The sequence below is a fragment of the Salmo salar genome, chromosome 05, assembly GCF_965601325.2.
Source record: "Salmo salar chromosome 05, fSalSal1, whole genome shotgun sequence".
NCBI classification, from domain to species: Eukaryota; Metazoa; Chordata; class Actinopteri; order Salmoniformes; family Salmonidae; genus Salmo; species Salmo salar.
In genome coordinates this window covers 39,020,847-39,033,147 of record NC_138295.1, presented here as the reverse complement: position 1 = coordinate 39,033,147, position 12,301 = coordinate 39,020,847, and the positions used below count along the sequence as shown (strand labels likewise).

General features: G+C 45.2%; 1 protein-coding gene across 1 annotated transcript in view; it reads left to right on the top strand.

Annotated features, from left to right (window-relative positions):
• The window catches only part of LOC106604826 (dedicator of cytokinesis protein 2), a 156,511-nt gene that overhangs the window by 66,967 nt on the left and 77,243 nt on the right, over positions 1–12,301 (top strand). The window contains exons 25-26 of the mRNA XM_045718221.2: positions 2,745–2,887; positions 10,912–11,007. Coding sequence (XP_045574177.1) covers positions 2,745–2,887; positions 10,912–11,007 — 239 coding nt within the window. The remainder of the gene's footprint in view (positions 1–2,744; positions 2,888–10,911; positions 11,008–12,301) is intronic.

Genomic DNA, 12,301 nt, shown 5'->3' with positions numbered 1-12,301 from the left:
TACCGTAGAGGCTGGTAGCAGGGTTACTGAGAGTCTGGGGGTTACCGTAGAGGCTGGTAGCAGGGCTACTGAGAGTCTGGGGGTTACCGTAGAGGCTGGTAGCAGGGCTACTGAGAGTCTGGGGGTTACCGTAGAGCCTGGTAGCAGGGCTACTGAGAGTCTGGGGGTTACCGTAGAGGCTGGTAGCAGGGCTACTGACAGTCTGGGGGGTTACCGTAGAGGCTTGGTGTCTAGTAGAATATCCACGGAATTGCTCCAGCAGTGCATTGAAAATGCAGTCGTGGCATTCTGCCAAGTTCTGTAGTCCTTCCTTAAGGTTTTGAAGTAACTCCTTGTGTCTTCCAATGGTGGCTCCTTGGGAGGAGACAGCGTTGCGGAACTGGTCCGGGTCTGCTGGATCAGTCAGGGCCAGTTCGTACTATCACGGCTCAGGCTAAGACCCAGATGCAGACACAGGAGGCAGATAGTACGAGTCTCAGAGTTTATTACAGTACAAGGGGCATGCAATCGGTAGGTCAAGGCAGGCAAAGAGTCGTAATCCAAATCAGAGTCAGGCAGGTACAGGACGGCAGGCAGGATCAGGGTCAGGACAGGCAGAATGGTCAGAATTTGGAAGACTAGGAACATCTAAAACTAGAGCACAGGAAAATCGACGAACACGCTGGTAGGACTTGACAGGACAAGACGAACAGACAAACAGAAAACGCAGTTATAAATACAACGGGGATAATTTTATATTTATTTTATTTCACCTTTATTTAACCAGGTAGACCAGTTGAGAACAAGTTTTCATTTACGACCTGGCCAAGATACAGCAAAGCAGTGCGACACAAACCACAACACAGAGTTACACATGGAGTAAAACAAACCTACAGTCAATAATGCAGTACAAAAATAAGTCTATATACAGTGTGTGCAAATGGCGTGATGAGGTAAGGCAATTAATAGGCCATAGTAGCGAAGTAATTACAATTTAGCAAATTAACACTGGAGTGATAGATGTGCAGATGATGATTTGCAAGTAGAAATACTGGTGTGCAAAAGAGCAAAAAAGTTAATAAAAACAAAATGGGGATGAGGTAGGTTGATTGGATGGGCTATTTACAGATGGGCTGTGTACAGCTGCAGCGATCGGTTAGCTGCTCAGAAAGCTGATGTTTAAAGTGAGTGAGGGAGATATAAGTCTCAACTTCAGCAGTTTTTGCAATTCATTCCAGTCATAATATGTGAAGATAGGAGATACCTGATGGGGAGTGGAGACAAAGACAGGTGAAACAGATCAGGGTGTGACAGATATACTGAAACTCTCAAGTTCTGTGTGGAATTTATTTTAATTGCACTGAGTTAAATTCTACTTTTTGTCACTCAAACTCAAATTATACATCCTGTGGGGTGTATCCAATTCAATTTGAATGTTAATTCTGAATTGAGCAAAACCCTGGCGTGTACTTGGTGGGTGAAGATTAGAATTTGTCTCCTCTAGCCAAAGTTTAGCATTTCACTTTATCTCATTTACATTTATGTCATTTACATTTATCTCACAAGACCTGTTGTTCACCATCCGATGCCTTTATATGTGTCATAGGTGAAATACATGTGGGGCCTTTTAGTCTCACCACACACACACACACACACACACACACACACACACACACACACACACACACACACACACACACACACACACACACACACACACAGTTGAAGTGGTCTGGCCTTGAAAATTGCTTGCTGTGTAATTTAGTTATTTTGTTTTTGGCTGGTACAGTAACACTGTGATTGGAGAACCTGGCAACACTTCAAACATATTGGAGCTCCTTCTCACCCCCTCATCCCATCTCTGCCTCTCACCTGTGTTAAATAAATATAGTCTCAGTCTATTTCATGTCCCTATGACAGACGGCTGTCCTGTCCAGGAGGTGTGCTTGTACATCAAGAGTAAGAGTACATGAGATGTACTCGTACTCAATGGGCCATTCTGGCTCGGACAAGGCTACCTTACTTACTATTTCATGGATCACCAGACAGGTGGGTTGTATTGTAACCCAATATGTTTGCGAAGTACTTGTGTAGGGGAAAAGTGGTCAGTTTGGCTTGGAGATGTTTTCAATAGAAGAGATTTGACACAATGCCTTATCTTTTACTCTTGCTGTTCCCATAAACAGTAGCAGTTTCTGTTGTTCTTTCTCTATTTATCTCCCTCTGTTTATGCCGTCTTTCTCTGTATCACTGAGCTGTCTTGTTTTTTTTGGCAGTGTCCTCCATCGCTCTCTTTTTCTTTTCCTCTCCCATCTCCCTTCTCCCTCCCCCTCTTACCTCCTCTTCCTCTTTCTAAACCCTGTCTCCCCTCTCCCCTCTCCTCCCTCTCCCTTATCCCTCTCCCACCTGTCCTCTCTCTCTTTCTCAGTGCAGTGATTGAGTGCTAGGTCTGACCCAGTCTGTCTCAGCAGGCCTTGCCTACTCTCTGTTAATAATGACTCTAACGAGACTCTGCCTAAATGAGCTTTTAATGTGCTGAGTCTACCTGCGGCTAGAGAGAGAGAGAGGGAGATAAGGAAAGATAGAGAGGGAGTAGAGAGGGGAGAGTATTGACTTTAAGTGTTGTGTGTGGTTGTGCAGTTTTAGACTCCCTGAATACTGCATGTGTACGGTTGTTTGACCACCCGTGTATGTGTGTGCATGCTTGAGTTGTCTGTGCATGTGGGTGGAACTTGACCATCCTGAACATGTGTTGTGTCCCTCAGAGTGCCGGGACATCCTGCTACCCATGATGCTTCGGGAGCTAAGCGAAGCGCTGAAGGACATGGGTCAGGGGCCTCATGACGACCGGAAGAACAGTGTGGAGCTGCTCAACAACATCCTGGAGGTCCTCAGCAGAGACAATGTGGTGAGACACACACAGCCTATCAGAACACAGCTTACTGATACACTGACCAATCAGAGAGCACCATGCTTGGATATAGTCTGAACTTAAAGGAAAATTCCACCTAAAAACTATCTTTTGGTATTTGTTTTATTAGTCCATTGTTGATATAGTCCCACAATGTTTTGCATGTCAGCAATCAGGTTTTCAAGAGGGTATGCTGCATTTTGCATCATATGATACAGAATGCATCATACCGGCTGCATTTATGTATTTTGAAAGTTGTTGCTCCTCCTTTCCGCATCCTTTGACTCTTACTTTCCCCTTTCCGACACAGCCCTCACCTTCCACTCAGTGGCTGAGTAACTTACTGCATGCTCACAGAACAGGGTTGTGGGCAGCTGAGCAAAAATTGAGGAAAACTATACCTCCGCAGGACCTATCATCCTTCCACTCCCTCCTCTCTACCTTCTCTTCCTCTGTATCTGCTGCTAAAGCCACTTTCTATTACTCTAAATGTCAAGCTTCTTCCTCCAACCCTGGGAAACTATTTTCCACCTTCTCCTCCCTCCTTAATCCTCCTCCCTTTCTGCGGACAAATATGCTCCTCATTCACTCAGCATACTGAGTCCATTGGTCCCACTCGCACAGAACTATTCTACACCTTGACCTCTTTCTCTCCAGATGAAATCCTGTAACTAGTGATTCCAGCAACGTGACAACCTGCCCACTCGACCCCATCCCTTCCTCCCTCCTCCAGACCATCTCTGGAGACCTTCTCTCATTCCTTACTTCTCACATCAACTCATCCCTTATCACTGGCTGTGTCACCTCCGACTTCAAGTTGGCCAGAGTCGCTCCCATCCTCAAGAAACCAACCCTCGACCCCTCTGACGTCAAAAACTACAGACCTGTATCCCTTCTTTCTTTTCTTTCCAAAACACTTGAATGTGCTGTCTATGACCAACTCTCTCCCTATCTCTCTAAGAGTGATGTTCTTGACCCTAACCAGTCAGACTTCAAGACGGCTCACTCAACTGAAACCGCTCTCCTCTGTGTCACGGCAGCTCTCCGCTCTGCCAATGCTGACTCTCTCTCCACTGTTCTCATCCTCCTAGATCTATCCGCTGCCTTCAACATCGTGAAACACTGGATCCTCCTCTCCACCTTGTCAGGGCTGGCCGTCTCAGGCTCTGCACACTCCTTTATTGCATCCTACCTAGCAGGTCGCTCCTACCAGGTGACATGGAGAGGATCTGCGTCTGCACCACTTGCTCTCACTACTGGTGTCTCCCAGGGCTCAGTTCTAGTCTCTCCTATCATTGCTATGCGGATGACACTCAACTACTTTTCTCCTTCCCCCCTTTCTGACACCCAGGTGGTGACACGCACCTCTGCGTGCCTGGCAGACATCTCCACTTGGATGTCGGCCCACCACTTCAAGCTTAACCTCAACAAGATGGAGCTGCTCTTCCTCCCGAGGAAGGCCTGCCCGCTCCAAGACCTCTCTATTACGGTTGACAATTCCACGGTGTCCCCCTCCTAGAGTGCAAAGATCCTTGGTGACTCGCTCCTGCAGATTCATGCTCTACAACATCCGTAGAGTACATCCTTTCCTCACACAGGAAGCAGTGCAGGTTCTAATGCAAGCACTTGTCATCTCCAGTCTGGACTACTGCAACTGTCTTTTGGCTGGGCACCGGCTTGTGCCATCAAACCCCTGTAACTTGTGCAGATTGCTGCAGCCCACCTGGTGTTTCACCTTCCCAAGTTCTCCCATGTCACCACACTCCTCCGCACACTCCACTGGCCACCAGTCGAAGCTTGCATCCACTACAAGACCATGGTGCTTGCCTACGGAGCAGCAAGAGGAACTGCCCCTCCCTACCTTCAGGCTATGCTCAAACCCTACACTCCAAAACCGAGCACTCCGATCTGGACCTCTGGTCTCTTGACCATCCCAAATCTACTGGGGGTCAGCTCCCGCTCAACTCAATCAGAGCTATTGTCTGTCCTGCACCCCAATGGTGGAACGAACTTCCTCCTGACACTAGGACACCAGAGTTTATTCTAAAACCCCATTAAACCCACCTCTTCAAAGTGAGATATCTGTCTAATCCACCCCCCCATAAAAAAAACTTGCACTTGTCTTTTCCTAAAAGTACCGACTTTGCTGAAAACATATTTACTGTGATATGTGGTTGTCTCAACTAGCTATTTTAAGATGAATGCATTAACTGTAAGTCGCTCTGGATAAGAGTGTCTGCCAAATGACTGAAATGTAAATGTAAAAGGGCGTTATAACTTAAATGTGATTGATTGATACTGATTAATCAGAAAGCTTCATGCTGGGGCACTTACCAATCACACACATAGTGACATAGTGAGTAGTAGATCAATCACTGAGCTCACCTGCTGACACGTACGTCCTGCAACCTGATATCCAACGCACCCACCCACTCACAAAGTGAAAAACAAACACACGTCTTCAATATCCTACAGCGGCTTGTTAATTGCTTAAGCAATTTGTTGACAGCCCACAGAGCCTTTGAAGGGAAGTTATGACTGTTTTCCCCTTATTTACTTTGTTGGCACTAATGAATCCTGAGAAAATATGGAGAGAGTGAGAGGGGGTGGGGGAGAGGCAGAGGGAGAGAAGGAAAGAGAAAGAGAGGGAGATGGAGGGACGGATAAACAAATGAACTTAAAGGGAGTTTGAGGGTGAATTGGGACTTTACATCAGACAGAGACAGACAGAGGTAGTCTAGAGGTACAGTAAGTGTTCTGGGTTTAGAGCCTCTCTGCCTCTAGCAGTTTAAATCTACTGTGATGAATCCCTTAAGTCTTAGCGAGTCCTGGCTTTGGTGCGCTTAGGAGAGCTTTACAACATATGGAGTGATTATTTTTCTGTCCCAGACGCAACCATGCCAATATAAAATCTCCCTACCCCTGTGTATCAACACTCAGATTACAGACAAGTCAATCTGCCTGGTGTCTCACAGACAAAAAGAGCAAATATGAGGGATTAGATCTGTGAGTGAGAAAGAGGGGGAAAAAATACATTAAACCACAATTCATAGAGAGATGAAGAGAGGGATTATGGGATGGATAAAATGGAATACTTATAGATGGAAGAGAGAGAAAGAGTACGGAAGGCTGAAGAGTGATCCATCACAGAAAAAGAGAAAAACAATTTGCAAGGAGAGAAGACAAACGATGGAGGAGAGAGAAGGTATCGCCAGGGGGTTGCATAGTTTTGCGTGCTCCATTTCATTTACACAGTCTCTCTTCAGTGTCCTCTCTCGCCCCCTCTATTTTTTTCATCTCTCGCCTCTCCTTCTCTCACCATCTCTCCCCTCTCTTTCCCTCCTCCCTCCCTCTGTCCATCTCTATTTCCCCTCTGTCTCTCTCCTTCCATCTCCATCTCTCTCCTTTCCCTCTTCTCTCTCTCTCATCTCCTCAATCTCTCTCCTCTCCACCTCTTGTAGATGCTTCCTCACTGTGCTGCAGACTGAGTGATTGCCGTGGGGATTTAGAGGGTACCTGATTAAGTTGTCACGCCAAACATTTCTTTGAACTAGAGAAGGGAGAGACCGATGCGAATGTCCTGGGGAATAACACACTGTGTGTGTGTGTGTGTGTGTGTGGGTGCATGTGAGTGTGCTTGGGTGTGATGCCGCAGGAGGGGTTGTGAGAAAGAGTTTGTTTGAGGAAGAGGAAGCATTGTGTGCCTCTGATTTACAGAGGCGAGGGTGTCTGTGTGTGCTTGTCAAGGAGAGTGTGGGTTTGGGGGAGAGACGATACAAAAAAACGATGCAATCAGATTTAGTTATTCAGTTATAGGAACAGCTGCTTCTATCAAACCTGCGTGTGTGTGATGACACACTCCCTCCGCTCTGTTTACCTTGACTGTAGCCAGTGACTCAAAGTCAGAAATGTAAATTTCATTTAATCATGCCTGCCTGCCCCAAATCAATCCCTTTAAATCATGCATACACATGACAGTCCACACACACTGTGATGACACACACACATCCTTGCCATTAATTATTCAATTATTCTTCCTCTCTCTTTTGGCACATACACACTGTTGATATGGCTAGAACTAGTTTGGGTAGAACCGTTTTTTAAGGCCTGATTCACACGGTCTCCTCTGAATAGTTGATGTTGAGACGTGTCTGTTACTTGAACTCTGTGAATCATTTATTTGGGCTGCAATCTGAGGTACAGTTAATTCTAATGAACCTATTCTCTGCAGCAGAGGTAACTATTAGTCTTCCTTTCCTGTGGTGGTCCTCATGAGAGCCAGTTTCATCATAGCTCTTGATGGTTTTTGCGACTGCACCTGAAGAAACTTTCAAAGTAATTGAAATGTTTCAGATTGACTGACCTTCATGTCTTAAAGTAATGATGGACTGATGTTTCTCTTTGCTTATTTGAGCTGTTCTTTCCATAATATGGACTTGGTCTTTTAGCAAATAGGGCTATCTTCTGTATACCACCCCTACCTTGTCACAACACATCTGACTGGCTCAAACAGAAATTCCACAAATGAACTTTTAACAAGGGACACCTGTTAATTGAAATACATTCCAGGTGACTACCTCATGAAGCTAGTTGAGAGAATGCCAAGAGTGTGCAAAGCTGTCATCATGGCAAGAATCTCAAATATGAAATATATTTTTTTTTAACACTTTTTTGGTTACTGCATGATTCCATATGTGGATGTCTTGACTATTATTCTACAATGTATAAAATAGTAAAAATAAAGAAAAACCCTTGAATGAGTAGGTGTGTCCAAACTTTTGACTGGTACTGTATATACTGAACAAAAATATAAATGCGACATGCAACAATTTCATTCATTTTACTGAGTTACAGTTCATGTGAGGAACTCTATGGATTTCAAATGACTGGGAATACAGATATGTATCTGTTGGTCAAAGATACCTTTAAAAAAAATAGGCCTCACAATGGGCCTCAGGATCTCGTCATGCTATTTCTGTGCCTTCAAATTACCATTGATAACATGCAATTGTGTTGTTTGTCCTTAGATTATGCCTGCCCATACCATAACCCCACCACCATCATGGAGCCCACACACGTGGTCTGCAGTTGTGAGGCCAGTTGGATGTACTGCCAAATTCTCTACAACAAAGTTGGAGGCGGCTTATAGTAGAGTATACCGATCAATCGGAATCCACGCTTCAAGATTGTTTTGATCACACGGACTGGGATATGTTCCGGGTAGCTTTTGAGAGTAATATTGAGGAATATACTGATATGGTGACTGAGTTTATCAGGAAGTGTACAAGAGATGTTGTACCCACTGTGACTATTAAAACGTACATTAACTAGAAACCGTGGATCTGATGGCAGCATTTGTGCAAAACTGAAAGCGCGAACCACCGCATTTAATCATGGCAAGGTGACTGGGAATATGGCAGAATACAAAACAGTGTAGTTATTCCCTCTGCAAGGCAATCAAACAGGCAAAATGTCAGTATAGAGACAAAGTGGAGTCGCAATTCAACGACTCATACACGAGACATATGTGGCAGGGCCTACAGACAATCACGGACTGCAATAGGAAAATCAGCCATGTCGCGGACACCGATGTCTTGATTCCGGAGTTAAACACCTTCTTCGCCCGCTTTGAGGATAACACAGTGCTACCAAGGACTGTGGGCTCTCCTTCTCCGTGGCCGACGTGAGTAAGACATTTAAGCGTGTTAACCCTCGCAAGGCTGCCGGCCCAGACGTCATCCCCAGCCGCGTTTTCAGAACATGCGCAGACCAGCTGGCTGGTGTGTTTACGGACATATTCAATCTCTCCCTATCCCAGTCTGCTGTCCCCACATGCTTCAAGAGGGCCACCATTGTTCCTGTACCCAAGAAAGCAAAGGTAACTGAACTAAACAACTACCTTACCTGTCACCCTTGACGCATTTCAATTTGCTTACCTCCCCAATAGATCCACAGACGATGCAATCGCCATCGCACTGCACACTGCCCTATCCCATCTGGACAAGAGGAATACCTAATGTAAGAATGCTGTTCATTGACTACAGCTCAGCATTCAACACCATAGTACCCTCCAATCTCATCATTAAGCTCGAAGACCTGGGTCTGAACCCCGCCCTGTGCAGCTGGATCCTGGTCTTCCTGACGGGCTCTGGGAGTGTGGTGCCAGGAAAATACCCTCTCACTCAACATCAACAAAACAAAACAAAGGAGATGATCGTGGACTTCAGGAAACAGCAGAGGGAGCACCCCCCTATCCACATCAACGTACCACAATGGAGAAGGTGGAAAGCTTCCTCGGCGTGGAAAGTTCCTCGGCGTACACATCACTGACAAACTGAAATTGTCCACCCACACAGACAGTGTGGTGAAGAAGGCGCAACAGTGACTCTTCAATCTCAGGAGACTGAAGAAATTTGCCTTGGCACCTAAAACCACCTCACAAACTTTTACAGATGCACAATTGAGAGCATCCTGTCGGACTGTATCACCACCTGGTACGGCAACTGCACCACTCGCAGCCACAGGGCTTTCCAGAGGGTGGTGCAGTCTGCCCAATGCATCACATTGGGCAGACATTGGGCAAACTACCTGCCCTCCAGGACACCTACAGAACCCGATGTCACAGGAAGGCCAAAAAGATCATCAAGGACAACAATCACCCGAGCCACTGCCTGTTCACCCCGTTATCATCCAGAATGCGAGATCAGTACAGGTGCATCAAAGCTGGGACCAAGAGACTGAAAAACAGCTTCTATGTCAAGGCCATCAGACTGTTAAATAGCCATCACTAGCACATTAGAGGCTGCTGCCTATATACATAGACTTAAAATGTTTCCATATTTTTTTTACATACTCATATGTATATACTGTATTCTATTATATTCTACTGTATCTTAGTCAATGCCGCTCTGACATTGCTCGTCCATATATTTATATATTCTTATATATTCCTTTACTTAGATATGTGTGAATTGGGTATACGTTGTGAAACTGTTAGATATTGTTAGATATTACTGCGCTGTCGGAGCTAGAAACACAAGCATTTCACTACACCCACAATAACAGCTGCTAAGCAGGTGCATTTGATTTGATTTGAAGTAACATGTAAAGTGTTGGTCCCATGGTTTTTGTTGTTGTTTTTTTTTACTCTTAAAAGTTGTAATCGTAGAAGGCACACGGTGCAATTTCAAAATTCCTCTTGTCATGTCAGTCATTGCATACCTTAAAGCTATTTATAGCTTGTCAGAAATGTCCAGATCAACTAGCCCATGTCAGCTAACGTTTCTTAGCTAGGTTGTTTTTAGCCCATAAATGTTTGAGTCACTCACATATCACATGAATACACATTAGACATGGCAACATGTATAGAATTGCACGAAAATGAGCTTTAAAACAGAAAAATGTTCTCTGAGCCCCATGACAAAATGTGTAGAATTGCAGGAAATAAGCTTTAAACCTGCAAAATGTTCCCTCCACCATCAAGAGGGGTGTGAACAGTTTGTGTCATGAACAGTGCTTGTGCCCATAGAAATTGACATGGCGCATGCAGGTGAGGCACTTGATGTTTCCCAAGGCTGGAAGGGTGGGGCCTGAGTGAAAAAGTTTGGGAACCCTTACATATAAGTAACAATCAGAAATGTGCGGTGACAGGGACTGTTACTGACTTTATTATTGTTCCTTTGGGGACATTTTGTATCAGGGCACAGTGAATTACTTTGGCGTGGCACAGAGAGAGAAAACGGAGTGCGTTGGAGAAGGTTGGGGAATTTTCTTTGGTAGAGATAAAAAATAAATAGCCGATGAACAGACGTAGTGAGCGCAGTTTAGGGCATGCATGTGATTCTATCCAAAAAACTGACAGGAAAGTGTATTTTTGGTCCAACTGATTCATGACCTTGCTTTCTCTCTCTCTCTCTCTCTCTCTCTCTCTCTCTCTCTGTCTCTCTCTCTCTCTGTCTCTCTCTCTCTCTTTCTCCCTCTCATTCCTTTTCTCTCTCTCTCTTTCTCTCTCTCTTTCTCAGGGTGAGACATTCCAGCATATTCAGGACATTGTGGTCAGTCTCCTCAGGACCATCAACCGTACGGTCATTACCATGGGTCGTGAGCATGCCCTGATTGTGAGTAATCCAAATGACCCCCCTAAGCATTAGCCCCACTGGTGACCAGTCCACCATGCTCCTGGAGAGATTACACGTATGCAGGGTTTTGCTCCAAACAAGCTGGCTTGGGTTCCCATACTGGCTTCCCTAGTCTCAATCCTACCTCCTACTGTAAGTTGTGCACATATAGATCATCTGAACAGGCCTGGGTAAAGGCCGGCCCGGGGGCCGTATGTGGCCCGCGACCTGATTCAATACGGCCCGTGGAATCAGGCTCAGATCACATAAAGAATTTGCGATAGTAAAGTTGTGAAAACGTATTTGATATTGGATGAGAGCAGTGATGCACGTGACATGGCGCAGTTGTTGATATTCTTACGAGGCATAACCCCAGACTTTGAAATGACAGAGGAGCTTGCTTCAGTGCAGTCAATGAAGAGCACAGCTACAGGGAAAGATATATTGGAGGAGGTGAATAAGTGTGTGGCAAAGCTGGGACTGAGTTTTGAAAAGTTATCCAATGTGACCACTGATGGGTGCCCGAAAAAACGTTGGCCTTTTGAAAAGGTTTCAAGATCAAGTAGCTGAGCTGAACCCAGATCAAAAAAATATTTTCTTGCATTGCATTATTCATCAGGAGGTGCTCTGTAAATGTGTTCTGAAAATGAGCCATGTTGTGGATACAGTCACTAAAGTGGTAAACTTCATAAGAGCAAAATCTTTAAACCACAGGCAATTTGTCTCACTGTTGGAAGAGACATAGTCGGGTCGTGCAGATCTCCCCTACCACACAGACGTGAGAGTATTGAGTTTGGAGAAGGTGCTTAAAAGTGTGTGGGACCTGAAGGGTGTGGGACCTGAGTTTTTGCAAATGAAAGGAAAATATCTGGATTTCCCTCAACTGCAAAATAAAGAATGGCTGGCTGATTTTTCCTTCACCGTGGACATCATAGCCTTCATGAATGAACTGAATTCCAAATGACAAGGGAAGGGCCTTTTTGCACATCAGATGTACAGCCTTGACAAAGCCTTCAAGGGAAAATTACTTCTCCTGACCCGTAAGTAGAAGCCAACAATCTCACCCACCTTCCGACACTACTAGTCTGTTCCCTATCAGATGACCATCGGGAGAAGTATACATCGCTGCTGCGTGCTTCGAACAGTGAGTTTTCTTGTCGTTTTGACGATTTCAAAGTGTTGGAAAAGGACATGCGGTTGGTTTCCTCTCCTTTCACCTTCAATGTGGAAAACGCTCCCACTGACCTGCAACTTGAGCTTATCGATCTTCAGTCTGATGCAGTGATTGGAGAAC